This window comes from Mustela putorius, unplaced genomic scaffold (assembly GCF_011764305.1).
Source record: "Mustela putorius furo isolate JIRA1106 unplaced genomic scaffold, ASM1176430v1.1 tig00000788_pilon_pilon_pilon, whole genome shotgun sequence".
Classification (NCBI taxonomy): domain Eukaryota; kingdom Metazoa; phylum Chordata; class Mammalia; order Carnivora; family Mustelidae; genus Mustela; species Mustela putorius.
In genome coordinates this window covers 11338920-11360995 of record NW_025421481.1, presented here as the reverse complement: position 1 = coordinate 11360995, position 22076 = coordinate 11338920, and the positions used below count along the sequence as shown (strand labels likewise).

At 46.7% G+C, this 22076-nt stretch overlaps 1 protein-coding gene across 6 annotated transcripts in view; it reads left to right on the top strand.

Annotated features, from left to right (window-relative positions):
• Positions 1–18132, top strand: part of SOCS2 (suppressor of cytokine signaling 2) — a 43209-nt gene extending 25077 nt beyond the window's left edge. The window contains exons 3-5 of one of the 6 annotated variants that reach the window (XM_045084845.1): positions 216–286; positions 14662–15000; positions 16645–18132. In XM_045084845.1, the coding sequence (XP_044940780.1) occupies positions 14862–15000; positions 16645–17102 (597 nt within the window). In that variant the 5' untranslated portion in view covers positions 216–286; positions 14662–14861 and the 3' untranslated portion in view covers positions 17103–18132. Of the gene's footprint in view, positions 1–215; positions 287–11932; positions 12297–13170; positions 13304–13783; positions 13907–14032; positions 14356–14661; positions 15001–16644 lie in introns of those variants that run through there. The other 5 variants (XM_004748545.3, XM_004748543.3, XM_004748544.3 and 2 more) reach the window with 5 other exon arrangements.
• The last annotated feature ends 3944 nt before the right edge of the window (positions 18133–22076 follow it).

Below are 22076 nucleotides of genomic sequence, written 5' to 3'. Positions count from 1 at the left end.
CTGAGCCACCCAGGCACCCAAGAGTGCTATTTTTAATCTGTTTTTGTACTAAAGGTAAATCAGTATCTTTTCTTATCTGTAATTTCACTGATCCTGAACTATTCTCTTTCTTGAATCACTTGAATTAAAGTGGGGGTTGAGGATATGTGTTAAGACCTTTAAGTAGTAGGGATTAAAAAAAAATCACTCTTAACCTTTCTTATTTGTCTTTCTAGGGTGAGCACTGTACCGGTTCCAGAATGTGGGTTCGAGGAAAGGAAGGTTATTCAATGATGGAATCTTCCAGGTACATTGACTTCTTAGACTGAATAATGTCCAAATTTCAGCATTTCCTCCCTTTTTGTTCCTCTCCAAGTTAGTTATTCTTCAGTTTTACCTTTTTAAGAGTCAGGGTTATTAGGGAATAATTTACATAAAATAAAATTTACACCTTTAGAGTGTGTTGTTCAATAAATTTTGTCAGTTGTATACAGTCATGTAATTGCTGCCTTGTTCAAGATGTAAAATCTTTCTACCAAATTCAAAAGTCTCCCCATGCTCTTTGTGGTCAGTCTCCTCATCCATTACCATTTCCTGGCAACATCTAATCTGTTTTCCAAAAAGTCATGTAAATGGAATCTTATAATATCTAGCCTTTTGTGCCTGGCTTCTCATACTTAACATACCGCTCTTGAGACTAATTCAAATTGTTGCATGTGTTGGTAGTTTGCTCTTTTTTCAAAATTTTTTTAAATTGCTGAATATTATTTTACGGTCTGGATGTAGTACAATTTTTTAACTTATTTACCTGTTGCTGAGCATTTGGGTTGTTTCCAGTCTATAGCTATTATGACTAAGATTGTTATGAACATTCATGTACGGGCCTTTGTGTGGAAATATGAAATCATTTCTCTTGCATAAATACCTGGGGGTAATATTGTTGTTAAACAGAAGCAGTGTATGTTTGATTTTATAAGAAACCACTAAGCTATTTTCAAGTGGTTTTGCCATTTCCCCTTCTCACCAGCAATCTGAGAGTCTGAGTTGCTTCGTATGCCGGCCAGTGTTTGGTAATGTCAATCTTTTAAATTTTAGACGTTCTAGTGGGTGCACAATGGCATTTTATCATGTTTTAATTTAGATTTCTCTAAATTCAAATTAGCATCTTTTAATAACTAATTTGTTGTTTATATATATATATATATTCTGTGATGAAAGTGTCTATTTAAATAGTTTGATCATATTTTAGTTGGATTTTTATATTTTCTTCTTGAGTTGTAAAGGTTCTTTATGAGTATTCTTGTATCTAGAATGTCTACTATCAGATACAGAATTTTCTAATAGTTTCCCTAGTCTGTGGTTTAAAAAATTTTTCCTTTTCCTTTTTTAAAATGTCTTATTTATTTATTTGAAAGAGAGAGAAAGTGAGCGAGAGAGTGCATGAGTCCATGCAGGGGAAGCAGATGCCCCCACTGAGCAGGGAGCCAGATGTGGGGTCCTGTCCCCAAATCCCTGAGTGGAAGGCAAATGCATAACTGACTGAGCCACCCAGGTATCCCTAAAAATTTTCTTAACATTGTCTTTTTAAAGCAGCTTTATTGAGAAATACTCACATTATCTTTTGAAGAGCAGAAATTTTTCACTTTGATGAAGTCCTAATGTATCAATTTTCTTTCTTTCTTTTTTTTTTTTTTACCTTTTGTGATATTTGTGTCCTATCTAAGAAAACTTTGCCTGACCCAAGGTAACAAGAGTTTCTCCAGTATTTTCTCAGAAGCTTTATAATTTTGTCTCTTTCATTTAGGTCTATGATCCATTTAAAATTAAGGTGTGTGTATGGTTTGAAGTAAGGGCCAGGGTTCATTTTTCTGGTGTACGGATGTCCCAATTGTTCCTGCACCATTGAAAAATGATCCTTTCTTCATCAAATTACTTGTTCAAAATCTGTTGACTATATTTTGGTGGATCTATTTCTGGACTCTAGTCTGTTTCCCTGATCTGTATCACCATCTTTAGGTCGGTACTACTCTGTCTTGATTACTATAGCTTTAGAATAAATCTTCAAGGGGCTCCCGGGTGGCTCAGTCAATTAAGTCTCTGCCTTGAGCTCAAGTCATGATCCCGGGGCCCAGGATTAAGCCTCGCATTGAGCTCTGTGCTCAGCAGAGAGCCTGCTTCTGAGTGTCCCTCTGCTGCTCCCCCTGCTTGTGCGTTCTCTCTCTCTTTCTCAAACAAATAAATGAAATCTTAAAAAAAAGAAAAGAAAAGAAAAGAAAATGAAATCATCAAATCAGAGTGAATCTTCTACCTTTGTTATTCTTTCTCAAAAATGATTTCTAGGTCCTTTGCATTTCCTATAGAATCAGTTTGTTGATTTCTACAACACAACCGAAAAGGTTGTTGAGGTTTTGTTTAGGATTGTGTTGTAGCTATAGATTAATTTAGGGAGAATGACAGCTTCACAGTATCAACCCTTCCCATCCATGAGCATGGCCTCTTTTTTCATTCACTTAGTTTTCCTTAACTTTTTTCAGCATTAAAAATTTTCTTTTTTGGGATGCCTGGGTGGCTCAGTCATTAAGCATCCACCTTCGTCTCAGGCCATGATCTCAGGGTCTCAGGATCCAGTCCTACACTGGGCTCCTTGCTCGGCAGGGAACCTGCTTCTTCCTCTGCCGGCTGTTCTCCCTGCTTGTGCTCGCTCTCTTGTTCTCTCTCTCTCTCTGACAAATAAATAAATAAAATCTTAAAAAAAAAGTTTTTTCTTTTTCATGTACCACTCTTGCACATATTTGATTACATTTATCTCTAACTATTCCATGCTTTTAAACCATTTTTAAAAACCTTTTTAACATTTTCTATTTCCAATAGTTTGTTGCTAATGCATAGAAAAATGATTTATTTTTTGTACTGACCTTGTATCCTGAAACCTAGCTAAACTCACATATTTATTGTAGTAACAATTTGTACTTTTGATCCCTTAGAATTTTCTATGTAGATGATTATGCTGTTTGTAAATGAAGACATTTTTACTTCTTCCTTTACAATCTATATACTTTTATTTATTTTCTTGTCCTAATGCACAGGCAAGTATCTCCATCACAATAATGAAAAGAAGTTGTAAGAATGGACATTCTCGTATTGTTCCCAATCTTAGGGGGAAAGCATTTACTCTATTACCATTATGAGTGGTGTTAGCTGGGTTTTTCTTTTGTAGATAAAGTTTGTCAGATTGAGGAAGTTTCCTTCTAAGTTTGCTGAATTTTTTTTTTGTGATGGATGTATGTTGACTTTTATAAATGCTTTTTTTCATATATTAAAATAACTATATGATTTTACTATGTTAGTCTGTTGTGTTTGTGAATTACTGGCTGATTTTGAGTGTTGAACCAGCCTGAACTTCCTGGAATATATCCAAATGGGTCATTCATATATTATCTTCTTTATATATTCTGATTCAATTTGCTAATATTTTATGATTGTGCTTTTGAGAGATATTAGTCTATAGTTTTCTTTGCCATCTTATCTCTCTTTGATATCTAGAAAGATGCTGGCTTCCTAGAAGGAATTGTGAAATGCCCATGTTTACTTATTAAGAAAATTTTTTGAAGAATAGGTATTATCTCTTAGCATTTGGTAAAACTTACCAGTGAAGCTTTCTGAATCTGTAATCAATTTCTTAAATAGAGATAGGACTATACAAATTATGCATTTTTTAAGCAGGATTTAATGTTTTATTCTGTTGTAGCAACTATCTTTGTGTGAGACATTGTCATAACTGTCTTCTGATTTCCCAGCTGTTATCAGTGATATTTATTTATTCACACCATCTTTATTTATTATATCATCATCATTATCCCATCTTTATTTGTGCCTATTAAATGACCAGAATCAACAGACTACAATAGAACTAATCTGCTTGATAATGAGTGTGGGGCAGGGGAAACTAGGTGCTAGTGGCACAACAGAAAGCATGGTAGACTTTGGGCTACTAAGACTATGTCATAAAAGACAAGGATTTATCTGATGACATTGTGAGACAAATTTGCCTCTTTTAAGTATTGGTTTTAAAAATGGGAGGGAAGGGGCACCTGGGTGGCTCAGTGGGTTAAGCCTCTGCCTTCAACTCAGGTCATGGTCTCAGGGTCCCAGGATCAAGTCCCACGTTGGGCTCTCTGCTCAGCAGGGAGCCTCTTCCCCCACCCCACCCCACCTGTCCCCACCTCCCCGCCTGCCCCCGCCTGCCTCTCTGCCTACTTGTGATCTCTCTCTGTGTTAAATAAATTTTTAAAAAATGGGAGGGGGGCGCCTGGGTGGCTCAGTGGGTGAAGCCGCTGCCTTCGGCTCAGGTCATGATCTCAGGGTCCTGGGATCGAGGCCCGCATCGGGCTCTCTGCTCAGCAGGGAGCCTGCTTCCCTCTCTCTCTCTCTCTGCCTGCCTCTCCATCTACTTGTGATTTCTCTCTGTCAAATAAATAAATAAAATCTTAAAAAAAAAAAAAAAAAGGGAGGGAAGAAAAAAGGAGATTTTGAAATAAAAGCCTTCTCAGCAACACTGGAAAAGCCAAAGGGAAAATGACAGGACTTTCCAGCACGATGTTTCCAGAGTTATTTAAAAAAAAAAAAAAAAATTAATTTTATAAGAAATAAGACTTCATTTTTGTGTTTATTTTAGAGTTATTGGCACATACTAAAGTGTAACAATTTCTTCATTGTTACAAACCTGACCTTCCTGGAATATATCCAAATGGGTTATTCATATATTATCTTCTTTATATATTCTGATAGCTTTATATATTTATATTTTCCAAAACAAAGGAAACTAACCTTCCCCCTTGACTCTTTATAACTTGCTTTTGTTCAAATACTGTAAATAACCTTTGAAAATATTACAGACACATTTGTTGGAATAGCACTTTAAATGATTTGAAGGACCTATTTAAAAAGTAACTTACCCTCCAAGCTCCTTTTCCATTTAAAGTGTTTTCTTTGTTCATATTAAACCCTATACTGTTTTCCTAAGGACGGTTTGTTTATAAGTACAGAACAACCTATTTAATCTACTGTGGCTTTATTTATTCACGTGCACACTGGCATTTTTTTTTTAACCACTAAGTGTTTTAAGAATAAAATCGGGTATAGGCTATAATATATTGGTGAAGAGAGATTTAAGCCATCATATACAGGGGAATCGAAGATTTTACATTGGTTTCCATTATCTGGGGCATGACCGTTGTGATTTGAATGTGCTAGGTGAGCACCCTGGCCTTTCAATGTGGAACCTATATGGAGGTTGTCCTGTGGCTCCCGGTGGTGGTGACTATTTGTGTTATTCCGGGTTGCCACATGCCTTAGGTTAAAGTTAGTCTCATCCGTGACTGCCAATCCCTGGACTGGTTCACTGGGGGCTGGTGCTTCTCAGAATTCCATGACTAAGCCAGAAGCTGTGTTTGTTATTTACTAACAGGTATTTCTTCGGACTGCTCCACTTACCACATCATCATTCCAGGCCCTGACCTTTGTGAACTTCTCTGGAAAATCAAACATACCTAAGCCGCCCAGGCTTGGGTCTAATGACACCTGACAGTTGCTCTTCGGGAGGTCATGGAACAGGGCTTGGAGGGTGATTTGAATGAGAAGGAAACCTAATGGTCATGGAATCCACATCCTGGGAAAACAAGAATCCAGAGAAGTTAAGGGACTTGATCCAGATCCCCTCTCCTGTGATGCCTTTCTGGACTTTCCAAGGCGGTTTGGAGTGGTGCTTCCTTCCCAGCTGTTTGCAAAACCAGTGTGTGCTTTTCTCCATGACTTTTAACCCTTTGTTAGAATGAATGATCAGCAGCGTCTCTCTCACTAAATGGAGACACTCTTGAGAGTGGGCTGAATTATATTAGTCCCAAGGCCTGGAACATTTAAGTCCTCATGAATGTTTCATTAGTGGGTGAGTCCCTCACGTGCTGTCTACTGAGTACAATAGTTGTGACTTCAGACTCCAGGAGATTAAGGAGAAGTTCTAAAACAGCTAAGTTCCCCTTGGTAGCAGACCAGAGGCAAAAGGCAAAACCACAGTTTAGGGTGAGAAGCACATCTAGGTGGGGAAGATGAGGATTCCAGGCACCCAGGCCAGAAAGAAGGGAGTAGAAGCATTTCAGTTTCCTTACTTGTAGATGCATTCAATTCATTCATTCATTCAATAATTTTATACTACTAGGGGCCAGAAGGTTCTTTAGGCACTGGGAACACAGTAGTGATTTTATATATATATATATTTATTTATTTATTATTTTTATTTTTTTTATTTATTTACTTGAGAGAGAGACAGTGAGAGAGAGCATGAACGAGGAGAAGGTCAGAGAGAGAAGCAGACTCCCCATGGAGCTGGGAGTCCGATGCGGGACTCGATCCCGGGACTCCAGGATCATGACCTGAGCCGAAGGCAGTCGTCCAACCAACTGAGCCACCCAGGCGTCCCCAGTAGTGATTTTATAGACAAAGTCCCTGCTTATATTCCAAGGGGAGAGAGACATGAAACAAATGACAAATAAAAACCATTATCATGTCCGGTAGTAGTAGGTGCTGAAATGAAAAACAAAGCAGGAGAAAGAAATGGTCACTGATAAGAAAGGGGAGGCGTCTCTGTGTAAGACCTGAACAAAGTGAGGGAGCGATTCCATGTGAATTTCGGGGAAAGAACATTTCAGAGAGAACAAGTACAAAGGCCCTGGCTTAGGCTTGGTGTGTTTGAGAAACGAAGAAGTCAGAGGATTAGAGCATTGTGAGGGAGAAGAAAGTAGATGAAGAAAATTATTCTGCACTACTGAAATAATGTCCTTTCTGGAACCCATCTTATAATTGATGATTTTTTTTTAAGATTTTATTTATTTGTTAGAAAGAGAGAGAGTGAGCACACCAGCTGGTGGAGCAGCAGAGGGAGAGGAAGAAGCAGGCTCCCTGCTGAGCAGGGACCCCCCCCACCCCCAACGTGGAACTCGATCCCAGGACCCCAAGACCATGACCCGAGCTGAAGGCAGATGCTTAACCGACTGAGCCACCCAGGTGTCCCATAATAGATGATCTTCTGACTATATAGACCAGTTGCAATAAAGAGAATCCCTACCATGAGGAAGGCAGACTTTCTCTCTGGAGCAGGATATCCATGGCAGCCATCACCCTTAGGATAGGGTTCTCACCTGAGGTCAAGAGGACCCTCAGGATTCACAGTCAGCCTTCAGATTGTCCATTGATCACCTGAATCTGTGCTTCCAGAACCTTTTTCTGCAGAGAGAGTCTTGGGTGGAGCCTGTATGCAAATAGGCATGCAAAAGAATGAAATGGGTCAGGTATGACAACATGGCCACCCTTGGCTTATTAGACACACCAGAATGTATTTCACTTTCTTGGAGAAATAAGGTCTCTCTGATTGGTCTTGAAATATCCAGTCTTTTGGATCTTTTATTTCCCTGCTTTGGGTAGAGACTTGGGTCTCAAGAAGTAGTTCTTCACCATAAGAGAGACAGCAGTGCAAAGGTGATGACAGATGACAAATAATGTTTAGTGTTGGGAAGCCAACAAGGGATGGTGAGGACTGTGGTAAACAGGAAGGCTATGGTGAATGAGCCTTTAATAGGGGCAGCCACAACCCCGCTTCTGCTGATCACCGCCTTGAGGGAATGGATTTCCCTCAAATCTGGATCACTTTGGGGGTGAAATCTCCAGAATTTTAATTTGATTCATTTAAAAAAAGAATCTTGGCTTACCAATCCTAACAGTCTGAAGGATCAAATATGACCCATTCTTGTCCATAGACTTTACTAGAATTTCTGAGATATCTCTGACCTTATGCTTAAAGCTATTATCCTAGAATATGATTCCCCTCAACTTCTGTGCATAGAAAGATGAAGGGCATGGCCATCTCCCAAGCTCCTGGGTCCTAGAAGTCTAGGGGAAAGCCATCTTCCTGGCTTTTCCCTCTTGAAGTCCCTGACCCAGAACACTGAAGCCAGCCAGGACACCAGGAAATGTCCTCCCGTTATGGGGCTCGAGCAAGCAGGACATTGTAAAAGGGAATTGGTACTGAGAAGCACCAGAAGAGAAGTAAGAGATGTTCATCACATAGATGACGGCTCTCCTTCTCAATTCTCTTCCCATTCCCTACCATGGATTCCTCCCCATCCAACTCACCACACCCCACAAGAGCATCTTTGATTACAAGTTATAGCAACCCAAATCACACAAGGTAGGGCAAAATTAACTCATTAGCTTCGGTATCTGAGAAGGCCAAGGGTGGGGCTGCCCCAGGCATATTGGAGTCAAGTACTCAGGAATCGCTTCCTCTCCCTCAAACCTGAGCCCTGCTTTCCTCTCTGCTGCTTCCATTCTTTGATGGGCTTCCATGCGGCAGAAAAGTTGGCTTCCATGGTCATTACTCCCCATCATCTCAGAAGGGAGGGATCATTCCTCTTGCAGCACTTATATCAAATCCTAAGAAAATAACCTGCTTAGGCTGTGATTCTGGCAAGAAACCCCATGTCCAGGGGAATTAGTTACTTCTGTTGGCTAACCTGTGTCCTCTGCTCTCTAGAGGCGTGGGTTCCAGAACTGCAGGGGTTCGTGAGGGTGGGGGATGTGTGGTGGTGGTTGTGGTGGTGACGGCGACCTGGCCAAGTTTAAAAGGAAGAGATGGTGGCAGTGATCATCCTGTAGCTCCCCCACTCCTAAGACAAGAACTAAAAAAACTCTCTGCAGCTCAGCAAAAGCTCAGTGTAGAGCGTTTGCCAACTCCTGTACCAGAACATCTGCATTGCACACCAAGGACAGCCAGTCTGAGGTTGGCACGCCGAGATGTTCGAGCCTCAGCAATTATCCAATGGGGACAACAGAAGGAACTCTCCAGCTTTGTGAAGATCACCCTCCCTTCCCTCTTCAAGTAGAATGATGGTTCCCCACTGCAGCCAGGCATCTGCCCCACTGAACAGAACAGAGATGAGATAGAGATTTACAGAGCTACAGATAACGAGGTATAGTGATCATATTCTATTGTCACCACGGCCCTATAAGGTAAGTTCCAGTATTTTTTTTAAGATTTTATTTTTTTTGACAGAGACACAGCGAGAGAGGGAACACAAGCGGGGGAGTGGGAGAAGGAGAAGCAGGTCCCCCGCAGAGCAGGGAGCCCAATGTGATGGTGACAACTCGATCCCAGACCCTGGGATCATGACTTGAGCTGAAAGCAGATGCTTAATGACTGAACCACCCAGGTGCCCCATAAGTGCCAGTATTATCTCCATAAAATGCTGACTGATTTGCCTAAGTTCACTCATGTAGCAAGTGGTGGCAGAGTGAGGACCCATGCCTGGGCAGTGCAGCTTGAAAGCCACCTGCTAAAGCACTGTCCACCCAGCCACTGGCTCATCCAGTGGCCACATGGAATGGTTACCACATGCTGGGGACTGTTCAAGGTGCTGAGCCATAGCTGGGAACAGTGCAAATCTAAATACTTGTCCTCATGAAACTCACATTCTAGTGCAGGAGAAAGACAGGAAACCAGACCAGTAAATAAGATATAAGCTAGGTTAGATAGTGATCAGCATTAAGGAGAAAACTGGAACAGCGAAGAGAGAGAAAGGTGTGTGGAGGCAGCAGGTCGATTCTGAATAGGGTGGGCAGGCAAGGTCTCACTAAGGTGGCCCTGAATAGAGGTCTGAGGAAGTGAGGGAGCAAACCATGCGGCTGTCTGAAGGAAGAGCGTGCTGGGTCAGGGAGGCAGCACAGAAGGCTTCGAGGAAAGAGCAAGGGCAGTCTGTCTTGGGAACGGCAAGGAGTCCACTGCGTCTTAAGCAGCGATTAAGGAACAGAGCAGGAGGGGACGAGATCAGGGAGGTAAATGGAACCAGATCTTGTAGGATGTTGTGAGTGGCTCCTCGGATTTTGTTATTCACTCTGGGGTGATGTAGCCATTTGGATTGGAGCAGAGGACGGACGTGCCATGGCTTGGTTTAAACAGGATGATTCTCACTACTCTGTCAGGAAGACTGACAAGGGAGGGACAAGGGTACCAGCAAGAGGCTGTAGCCGCCAGCTGGGCTGAGACTGGTGAGCCAGGCTTGGGCCAGTGTATGCTGAAAATGTGGCAAGGGCTTCAGTTCTGGGTTCATTGGGACATCAGAGCTGAAGGACTGGCCAACACGTGGGATGTGGGCTGTGGGGAAAGAGCAGTCAAGGATCACTTGAAGGCTTTTAGCCAGAGCAACTGAAGTCTAAAAATGACATTTCTCAGAGATGGGGGGACATGAAGGAGGAATTGCTTTTGTTTTTGTCTTAAAGGGGGGAGGGTTGTTTTAAGAAATCATCAGGTCTCAGTTTGGGACACGTTAGACTGGGGATGTCTATTAGATACCTGGAAGGCAATGCTGAGTGGCCGGTCTGGGAGCTCAGGAGAGAGAGCCATCGGGACTGGGGTCCTAAGCTCTACAAACTATACTCTGCTCCCTTCAAGTCATTGAAGACACTGATCCATATGTAGCTTTGGAAAATGATAACTGTATCAGAAATACTGGAAAAGGGGGCATCTAGGTGGCTCAGTCGGTGAGGCTTCTGCCTTTGGCTCAGGTCATAATCCCCGAGTCCTGAGATGGAGCCCCACATCCGACTCCCTGCTCAGCAGGGAGCCTATTTCTCTCTCTCCTGCTCCCCCTGCTTGTGCTGTCAAATAAATAAAATCTTAAAAAAAAAAAAATACCGGAAAAGCATTAGGAAATCCAAATTTAAAAGTTCGCCCATATCCTGCCACCCTAAAAACAGCTGCTTTCATTTCTCCACATTTCCTTCTGCTTTTGCCCACAGGCCTACATAATCGTAGGAAGTTGTAAGCATAGCATAGATACAATTTCATATTCTACTTTTTCTCACTTAAACATGATCCCATAAATATTTTCCTAAGAGGCTTCCCTATGTGTTTATCGGGGATTAGAAAGGCCAACAAAATGCTGGACGTGGCTGGAGACATTTCAGAAACAAAAGTCAAAATCTTACTTTGCTACACAGTTTGGGGCCCCTATACCTGGCATTGTGCTCACTGTAATTTTTGTGGACGATGACTGTCTGTGGAGGTATACTTTGAGCCGGGACCTAAATGATGAGAGCTGGCCACACACCCAATCTGGGGAAGGGCATGCCAGGAAGAGGGAACAGTGTGTGCAAAAGAGGGAATAAGGCAGGTTAGGAGGCAACAGGAAAGCCCATTAAGGAGGGTTGCTGGCAGATTCATTTCAACTGACAATTAAGTAGAAATTTATCTTTGTAAAATGTACATCCTTCGTGTGGGATTCTCTAGAAAGGAATAGAAGCCATATGGTATAATTTAGAATACAGTGAACCCTAGTAGATGACTAGTAGTTCTTAAAGATTCCGGGGGGCCACAGTCTATACACAAACTCTACATGGAATCTGATTTGTTCATTCATTCATCCCAGCCCCTGAGCCAGGACTGGATTCATTTTTTATAGAAAAGGCCGAGGGTCCAAAGACAGTTAAAATGACTTGGGCAGAATCATTCAGCTACTATATAGGGAGTTTTAACTAGGGTTGAATTAGCTCTGCCCTCCACGTGGAAGTCTCTAAAAAAACAAAACATGATTCCATGCACATGATTCTATCGTCGACAAAGCCCTTCGTTAGCTGAGACATGCCCCCTCAGTTCTTGGCTCACCTGCCTACCATTTGCTTAGTTATTTACTCAAAAGCTGGAAAATTGTTGAGAAAATTTCTCCCTGACTCCCGGCCCCGGAAGGCAGGAAGCTGGTTTACGTTCCCTCCTAGGGCCAGCAGGGGGGGCACCAGGCACAGTTTGTGAGCCGCGCCTCCCCCAACGGCTCCTCCCCCTTCCTCGCCCAACTTCCCCACAGCCCCAGCTACAACTCAAAGTGGCCATTGACCTTTCAAGCTTTTGAGCGCTGATGCAATAGAATAGTATTTCAAAGAAAAATGGTTATCGAAAATTTGGATCCGGTTTTCCCTTGAGTGTTAATGGTTTTCAAAAAGTAGGTCATATTTAAAGTAGGTCACATTTTGAGAAGGGCATGCCGGCCAGGAGCGGAGTTCCAACTGAGGCCGGGTGGCCTCCCAGCGGGTGGGAGGAGGTGAGGGTCTCCGCGCAGGGAAGTGACGGGATCTTCTTTCCGAATTCCCAGCCCCTGGGCGCCAGGGCGGCGGGAAATCACCGAGGCAAGAGGTCTCGGGACGGCAGGCACCGAGGCGAGCCGCCCAGCACCCCCGGGGCGCGCAGGTAAGGGCGCCCCCCTCAGCAGCCAGTGCAGGTGAGCGGCGCGGCCAGCCGGAAGGAGACCTTGGAGCGGCGCGGAGAAGCAGGAGCAGGGGAGGGGGAGGAGCCCGGCGGGGCTGGTGCGGGAGCCGGCGAGTGGCAGCGCCTGGGGGAGGAGACTGAGAGCCGCTAGAGCTGCTTAAGGAGGCGCCGCTTTCCACCCGCTCGCCGCCTTCTAGGACCTGGGCAAGGGTGCCGCCTCCGGGCCGCTCCCCCGCGAGCACGAGCGCCTAGAAAGGGGCCTCTCCAACTCCACGACTGTGCTGTAAAGCGAGAGGGGCCGTTGTCAGGGACCACCCACCCCGCGCTCACAAAATGTGCAGCCGGGAGGGGCGCGTCGAGAAGGCGCGGAGAGGGTGGGAGAGGCAGAGCCCCGCGGGGGCGGTGGAGGTCTGGGTCCTCAGACCCCAGCGCACAGCAGGCACGGCGGGGGATAGGGGTGCAGGCTCCGGACGCCGAAGTGGGGACGGCGGTGGCAGGGACGCTCCTCCTGTGCGCCTGCGAGCACTGGAAGCTGTGCAGTGAAGGCGGACGGACTCCCAGGCGGCCAGGCCGCCTGGCCCCGCACCGACCGCTCTGAGCCCGCCTTCCCTGCAGCTTGCGCATTAGCGCCGGCGCCTCTTTAAAGCCGAAGCGGGGGCCGCGGTCACGTGAGGTGGATTCCTGGAAAGTTCCTGGAAAGCGGCCTCCGCAGCCGCCGGGCGGGGCGCAAGAAGAGCGCGGACCCCGCAGGGAGGCGGGGAGCAAGGGAGGCGCGCGGGGGCTGGGAAGTCGCGCGCACACCCGTTCCGAGGACAGACGTTTAACTCTTGCCAAGTCTTGCCGCCTCCACCGCGGCTCGCGGGCCTTGGGTTTCCCCTGAAGCATGAGCCTCCGCGCCCGCCGCTACCGGCGCTGCGCGGGCCGCGGACAGTGCGCCCCGGAGCCCCGCACGCACCGCCTCAGGATCCCCTGCGCCAGCAGCCGGGGTGCTGGAGGAGTTCGGCCAGGGGCTGGCGGCAGGTACTGGTCCGGGGAGCCCGAAGGCTCTTCCCCAAGGAGGGTCGCCGGGGAGGGCACCGGGGCGCGGCCGCGAGCGCCGGGCGGCCTGGGCTTCCGCAGTTGCAAACCGCCGGGGACGCAGTCGGAGCCGCGGCTCTGTCTCGCGGCCGGGCGCTACTGCCTGCGTTCTTAGGCTCCTTCTAGGCGTCGGGAAGTCTCCGGAGTTTCCTCCCCTGCTCCAAACTGCCATCCAAATTAATAATCCTCCTAATAACCTGATCTGCCGCTCCTCCCCGCCCGCCTGCCTCCCGCCCTAGCTCCTTCCTCCTCCCTCTCTTCTTCCCACCCCCTTGGTCGCCGCCGGAGGGAAAGCCAGCAGCTGCCCAGGGTGGGGGATTTCGGAGCTCGGGGGTTCCAGGCGATGATCCCCGGCGCTTTTGTTTGCTCTCTGCGCAGAGAACTCTTGGCTGCCGCAGAGCGCATCCCCAGGCATCTCGCTCCCAAATTAAAAGTCAACAGGGGAAACTCGGGCAGACACCCCTCCTCTCCCGGGCCCCTCCCGGGTCCCCCGCCCCATGTCCGCTCGGGAGGCTGCCTGGTGTGGAGGCGGCGGCCGAGGCCGAGGTAAGGGCTCGGCGATCGTGGTCTTACACGCCCAGCGGCGCTCCCTGCCGCCTGTTCTGCCCCCGCCGGGGTTTCTGTTCCGAGCCCCCGCGAGGGCTGAGCGCTTGGGTCGATTCCTCGACAGCGCCCGCGGCGGCGGCAGCTATAGCAGCCGCCGCCTCCCGGCCCAGAGAGCGGCCGCCACTGCGCGCGGCGGCGCCCCCCACCTCCGCCCCACGCGGGCGCTGGTAAGCTGGTGGAGGGGCAGCGAGGCAGCCTCCGGGCGGGGGTGCGGCAGCTTCCGCACCTTGGCGCCGAGGGTTGGCGGCTCAGGGTGCTTCGTCCCGGAGCCCCTGGGCTGTACAGAGTGTGAGATACAGGAGTGCAAATTTGGGGATGTCTCCTGTTCTTTTCCTTTACAGTTTTTCTGCTTCTCCTTGACTAGGGCGTATTTACTACCTTACCCACAGGTGACTCTGCTCTGCTGGTCTGCGATTTCGGCCAGTATCCCTGGGCTGGAAGACACCCTGTTCCCCACCCTCATCCTGTCCCTCCCTACCCTCCCTCCCTCCGCAACTCCTGCGTCTTGGATCCCTGCTCTCTGTCCTTTCTCTACAGCTGGGCCGGGGCAGTCCCTGGATGCTTGGGGTTAAATGGTGCAGGAGCATAGAGGCGGAGGAGTCCCCGGGATTTTCCACGTCTCTTATTTCCCCACCCACACCCCAGCCGCAGGGGTCCAATTTGGACTGACCCAACCCCATACTTTCTTTTTGCAGGCAAACCCTGGGTGACCGCGCCTGCGGGGGACTTTGCCATCCGTCCACTGGAACCTGGGGAGGAAGAACCCCAAGCACCCCATCCTCTCCCCCTACACCATTTCGGATACCCCGCAGACACTGACTTCCAAGAAGGACGCCTGCCCCCTCTGACCCCATCACGGGTGGCCACCTGTCTTTGCCGCGCTGATCCCTCTCCCATGACCCTGCGGTGCCTCGAGCCCTCCGGGAATGGCGCGGAAGGGACGCAGAGCCAGTGGGGGACCGCGGGATCCGCGGAGGAGCCGTCCCCCGAAGCAGCGCGTTTGGCGAAGGCCCTACGGGAGCTCAGTCAAACAGGTAGGGAGCTGATCAGCCTCCACGCGTGTGAGAGGGGTGCTTCCCCAAAGACGCGGTTGCAGGCTTTGCCGGCGGGAAGCGCGGCTTGGAAGCGGGGCCGCGATGGGGGCAAAGAATGGGATGGAACTAGGGCTCCTCGGTTCCCGTTCCCGCTTCGGGTCAGGGGATCCGCGGAGAGGATGCACGCAACGCCCCTGGGTCCTGGGGAATGCGAAAGAAAAGTGGTTCTCGAGGGACTCGGAGGCCTAGGGGAGGGCAGACCTCGAGAAGGGCTTCTTGGAAATAGCCTCATAGGGCTCTGGAACCTTTGTTGTCGCGACCGCTCCGGGGTCGGTGCACGGGCTTGAACCCAGGCGGGAGAAAGTGCCAGGCGCCTCCCTTTCCGCGGGGAGCAAGGGCGGCGAGTGGGCGCTGCGCTGCCCGCCGCTCCAGCTGCATCCGGCTCCCGAGCCGAGCAGCCGCGGCTGCTCGGGATCTTGGCGGCCAAGTTCCAAGGACCGACAGATTGCCGTGCCGGCGGCTGCGGTAGAACTGGGAGGAAAGCGGCCGGCGGAGCCACTGCGCAGAGCGCGGCCTTCAGCGGCCGCTCGCCCAAACAGTTGCTGGTTTCAAGGGCTCGCTCGGGTCTGAAAGAAAAAAAATCTGGGAAACCACGCAAGCTTTCAAAATCTGGATCCTCAGAGCTTCCGTTTGGGGCAAAGTTGAAGTTTTGGTGGCCCTGGGAATAGGGAAAAGTCACCTGCAGTTCCGGTCTTTGAGTGCGACCACCGGCTTTCCCACCGCGAGGGGCCGGGGGATTGCAAGTATCTGAGCAGTTTTCTGGGGGCGGCGGTGGGGAGCACACTGTCAGAATTCGTATGCAGAGTGTCTCGAAGTCCCTGTTGAAAGCGGGGTGGACCCTGGGGTGGCGCAGGCAGATCAAATCGAGATTGCTGGGGAGACCGACGGTTGTGATTTGGATCAGGGCAAAGTCCGAGAAAGAGTTGCAGATTGTAAACTTGAAGTACTAATTATCAGTTGGGGTTTCCCTCATTTCTCAATGCCTGGTAAGGCAGTTTTAATCAAAGCAACAAGCAGAAGCTGTCGTACGGGGTCTGCACTTTGAAAAGACGTAAATAGCCGTGCTTTCCAGAGGCTTTGGACGGAGATGCAGCCCAGAACAGATACGGGGAGAGGGGGCGGTGGACACCAACTTTCCAAAAAGTTCTTTCAGTTTTTACCCTGTCGGAATTACTGGAATCGGGCCTTCCACTTTTGTAAGGGCATGACTTTTATTTCTAACTTCTGATTTATTTCGAAGTTACTTTGATTTCACTTGGATAGTGCTAGAAGCATCCTGCTTTGTCATCATTGCAAATGTTTTGTTTCGTGAGGAGAAAAATGTTTAGAGAATGTAAGGAACAGCTACAGAAAGCTAACTTGTTAAAACCGAAAATGGACTCTCAGTGTGGGTTCATGAGGTAAAATGGACCCGCCTTCTCATTAAATTTCTCCCCCAAATGTTAGTCTCTGGGAAACTTTCCCTCATCCATTTCTACTTAGAGCTAGAGAAACTGTTGCCGAGTATTGACCCTATTTTTAAAAAAATTCCTTGTAATAACTATTTCACCCTCTCTCCTTTTTCTTTTCGAACAAAAACCCCAGGTTGGTACTGGGGAAGTATGACTGTTAATGAAGCCAAAGAGAAATTAAAAGAGGCACCCGAAGGAACTTTCTTGATTAGAGATAGCTCGCATTCAGACTACCTACTAACAATATCTGTTAAGACATCAGCTGGACCAACTAATCTGCGAATTGAATACCAAGATGGGAAATTCAGATTGGACTCTATCATATGTGTCAAGTCCAAGCTTAAACAATTTGACAGTGTGGTTCATCTGATCGACTACTATGTTCAGATGTGCAAGGATAAGCGGACGGGCCCGGAAGCCCCCCGGAACGGCACCGTCCACCTTTACCTGACCAAACCTCTCTACACAGCCGTGCGACCGCTCCAACATCTCTGTAGACTCACCATTAACAAATGTACCGGTACCATCTGGGGACTGCCTTTACCAACGAGACTAAAAGATTACTTGGAAGAGTATAAATTCCAGGTGTAAGTGTTTCTGTCTTTCTAACCTTGCCTCGTCTAGAGTCTCTCCGAATGCAGCTATGTCAAAGAGAACCAAAACTTGAGTGAGTGCTCTGGATAACTCCTTGGGATTCTCCAAACAGCTGAAGTCCATCTAATTTACATGGGTGGCTAGGTATTTAAAGTTCCCCCAGAGATTTTCACGGGAGTGATGCTGACCTTCCTAAAGGCTGACCAAGACCCACCCGTTAATCCTTTTCCATTAGAATCTAGTGTCCCGAGTAAAGGCTGAAAGGAACGTTTTCTCAGAAAACCTCACCTTTCTGAGGTTCCTCTCTAGTAGGTCAAAGTTCCACGCCCCAGTAGCAAGGAGAGAAGGGGATGCAGGAGCACGGAAGCAGTGGAAGGAACCCCAGCTGACACAGGCTTAGCTTCAATTTTAGATGCACGGTGGTCAGAGTCTCCGCTAGGCCGTTTTCTCTTTTTGCATTCTTGATGTACCTAGGAGTTTTGTTAAACAGATATCTTGTTGAGTATTTATCCTTCATTTTATGCAATTAACCGAATCAACCAAAAAAATGACCATGAAATCCTGTATTTGACTTCTTACTACATGTATGAACTCTCTCATGTGAATGAGTACTGTAGTATAATCTGTTTTAAGGGAGCCTTATCTCAGAACTATTTCAAACTGGTGCACTTGGAAAAGACTTGATCTTTTCCTTTAAGGCTAAAGACAAGAATGTCGTGCTCTACAGGTGCAACTCAATCCCTGAAAACAAAACTATGTAGATACGGACATTTGATCCTTTCAAGTAGCTGTGTCCTCCACCTGTTGCCATTGACTTTTTGGAAATGGCTGTAGAAATTTTCCAGTTGTCCTTGAATTGTCTAACCATGGACATCAGCGGTTGTCTCCCTTCTACAATGTAGAATATTTTGACTTAATTCTCTTCCAGATATAGGGGGATACCTGCCTGTTTTTTTCAAAGTGTTTATTTACTGCTGTTACTATTTGATTAGAGTGTATTAAATAAAAAGAAAAACCTTGCCTTTTACAAGTTGCACTTATTGCTTTGAATTGTAGAGAACGGACACCGTTCATGGTAATAGGCAGTTGCCAAGAAAACCTAGGTCATGTGAAATCAACCAAATATTTAGCAAGGTGTAGAACATGATTTACCTTTCTCCAGAGTTACGGGCCGCATTTTGCATTTTGGAAAGGACGGTTTAGAAAGTACGAGAATTGTCCAGTGCCCTGGTCTTTTACACATTGAATAGGGATCACACTAATGCCCCGGGTGCTTCCAAATACATGGTTTAGAAACCTACAAAAATTGTGACACATCCTAGTGTTTTATGGGTTGAGTAGGCCTAATACAAAATAAAAGTTAGAATTTTATGGCTATTTTTTTTTTTTGTCACACAGTCTCATGACTGTTGCAGATGAAGCTCTTTCTAGAAAGTATTCATTTTGCCACGTTTGAAAAAAAAATGCCCTGCGTAGTTACATACTCTGGTGTGTCATTGGGAAAGTGAACGTTTGCAGATCATGTGTGTGCCCCAAAGTGAATTAGAAAATTCGGGTGTAAATTATCATAAAATCTGCTTATCCCCAAATCATGAAAATATTTTTTCATGAAGTTTTTGAAAAATGGTTTTGTGCCTTCAAGGAAAACATATGCATGCAAACTATGCATGTCCAAACAGCAGAGCCAAACACAAAAGGTTGCTAGGTGTGCCTTTGGAAGAACTTATTTGTAGCCAAAAATTTAAAGAAGAGGGCTCTTTCTGGGGTCTGGTCGATGATGGGGACCTTTTCATTAGGGTCTTCAGATTCTGTGCCTAATTTGCCTCTTTGTCAGTATGGGGTGTCTGACTTTTCTGGCAAAACCTCTCCACAGGATTGGTGCCAGAGCCTTTGGAATTTCTTTAAGGTCTTTTGCATTTTTGTTCTCATTGATTCAGACTCTCTGATCCTTGTCACTGATGAGAGTAGGACGGACTAGTGGGGTATGAGTACTCACGGGACCATGGCAAGGACCATGGCAAGGTCTTCGTAGGTCTCATTACTAGTTGATGGTTATAAGCAAACCAGAAGATAGCAAACCCTATCTCTGGGCTGGGCTGTGGAACAATTATCTTACGTTTCAACCTTCCCTATTCCAAGTAAGTTGATAAGCATCTGGAAACAGTCTTTTTTAGGACAGGGGAGTGTGGGGATTGTTTCACTGTGTTGTTGCTGTGGTTGTAATTACAAACATCGTTTATGTATTGAACATTGTTTATGTATTGAGCTTCTCGTGTGTCAAGTTCTCCGTCAGCATTTCACATGCATTATCTCCTCTAATCACCCCGACAGAATGAGCAAAGTTCGGTGATCACAGGAGGTACACCTTCTGATTTGTAGTGGGGAGGCATTCCGGGAACATCCTAGCCCTTTTTATTCCTGGAGAGGAATTATGAAGAGCAAATTGCTGCTGTTTCTACATCGATCCAAACGAACAAGTTAGAACAGGAGAACAGGCTATAAAAAGGAACCCTCGGTTCCTTTTTACTGCTGCCTCAACCAGGAAGAGTATGGGTACCTTAATTAATGTACTCTGCAGGATTCCCACCAACTTGGCCTGGTGGGGTTTTCTTCCTGGTGTGGGGGTAAGTCAGGAGAGGGTTAACTGTCTTACTTTGTTGCTGGAAAACGCTGCCAGTTACCAATTGTTGCTAGCCTATTCGACAGATAGTCAAACCAAGAAGTTAGGTACACTTAGGTAAATTATCCTCAACAGACCCAGGATAAGTCGCCAGTATTCTTTCCCTATGGAGGGCACTTTGGGGGATTAGGGTATGTACTACGGTTGTTACCGTTAAAAGAATAGAGTAGACAGAACTTGCTTAAATGGACTTAAAATAAAAGGACTTAATAAAATGGACTTAAAACTCCATGGACTTAAAATATTTTGATGTGAGTTTCCACTCTGAGTGGATTTGATGAGGTAGTGGAGTTTTTTTTGTTTTTTGTTTTTTTTCCATCGTAGTGGGGTCCAGGGTCTGCTTTTTAGGGACTTGGGGTTTTTTTTTGTTTTTTTTTTTAGAGCTCTGGACAGTGAAGAAAAGGCAGTTTAGCTTCTGAGCTGAGTTCTTTTTTGGCATGTCAGTAAGAAAGTCTTGACTTCATAGTAATTATGTAATCCAAATAGGTAACAGAATGGGACAGTTGTTTGGAGTGTTTATTTTCTTGGGAAGGACTTTTTTCTGCTTTTAGAAAATTGTACCCTGGTAGGAGGGTAGGAGACAGAGACGTCATCAAATAATCCAAGGGATGGAATGTCCTGAGACCGCGCCGTGCCCTTCTCGGTTGTCGGTTTAGGCACAGGGTGGTGGGGGTTGAGTGACTGTGGTTCCATCGAACAGCTGGGCTGAGGCCTGTCTTGTCTCTGTGGTCAGGGTCGGGTCTGGGTTCTAATGCTTCAAAGCAAAAAAAGGTTGTCATTCATTCCAGGCCTTTCATTTACTAAGAGGCCTGTCGCCTCGCCCAATTTTTTATTTCCTAGAATTTTAAAGCTTGAAATCACTTTTCAGATCCTATATTTTAGTTCTGACGTTTTCCCAAAGAACGCTTTTCAGACCCAGGGAGGTCAGGAGATTTGTCCCTACCTGCGCACACACGTATACACACACAAACATACCACACACAGTTTAGCAACTCAGTGGCAGGGGCTGGTGTTGGAGCCCAGATAGTCTAACCTCAGCTTACGGCTTACGTATTTGTAAAAGCTGCATCTTTCTACCCTGTGCGTGAATGCTCAGTATTCTTTGCTACCTTGCAAGCCCTACGGTGCCTTTTTAAAATATATATATATTTAAGATTTTGTTTATTTATTAGAGAGCATGAGCAGGGGAGAGGAGGCAGAGGCAGACTCCCCACTGAGCAGGGAGCCCTGATGCAGGGCTCCATCCCAGGACCCCTAGATCACAGCCTGAGCCCAAAGCAGACACTTTACCCACTGAGCCACCCAGGCGCCCCCCTCCAGTGCTTTTAACATCACATTTTTCTTCCTCTGAAAATTTAGAACAGGCCTTCGGAATGCTGTGTGAGATAATACCAGTTCTTGGCTCCTTCCATCCCAACCCTGGGGAAAGCTTCTGCGGAGTTTCATGATGTCTCGACCCACATTAGAGTGCGGCATTGATTTTTAACCCCTCTACGCTTCTAATCTGTTTGCAGTTTTAAAATCTAAAACCTGTCATCCATGCCTGTGTTGTGATCTCCTTTCTGCCTTTTGCACCGGGGATTCTCATGCAACTGTGGGTGCCTAGTGACCCCCCCAGTCCTCACCGGTGGAACCCCTTCTTCTTTTCCCCTGTTTTCGGGCATGATGGCACAGTGCATTCCTGCCTGACTCTCTCCCCCTTGTGTCATAAATGTGTCTTTTAGCTCATCTGACTCGGTACTGCCTGGCCTGATTTACTCCGGTGAAAGAGGGCAATTATATTCTCCCTGAGTTGGGTAATCCGGTGTTTGAGAACACCTGAAGATTAAATCGGTTCCCAATCTCTGATTCCTTTCAGGTTGTGAAACAAGTAGGGAGCCCCAGATGCCACACTTTTGTTATGGGCATTGTGTGTGTGTGTGTGTGTGTGTTTGTTTTTAATGTCAGTAGTGGGGCTGCTTCTTCACTGTTAAACTTCCCTTTGTTTGAATGGAAGGGAAATGCCCTCCCCCCTCCCCCCTTCCTCCCTCCTCACCTCTGTAAGAATGAGTCTGTGATCATTTTGTTTCTCTCCTCCTGCGTCCGCCTATTTTTTCCTCATATTCTCACCTTTTGATTTTCTTCTACTGTCTCTTCTATGTGGCTTGAGTCCAGGCTCCTTAACTTTACTTCTAAAGTAGAGTACCAGTTGCCGTGACCCTAGGACACCAAAAGCCCCGGAATCCCAAATGCCTCGATAGTAAGGAAGCTGAAATCTTGGAGCAGACCTAGAGATTCCTTCCTACGCCTTC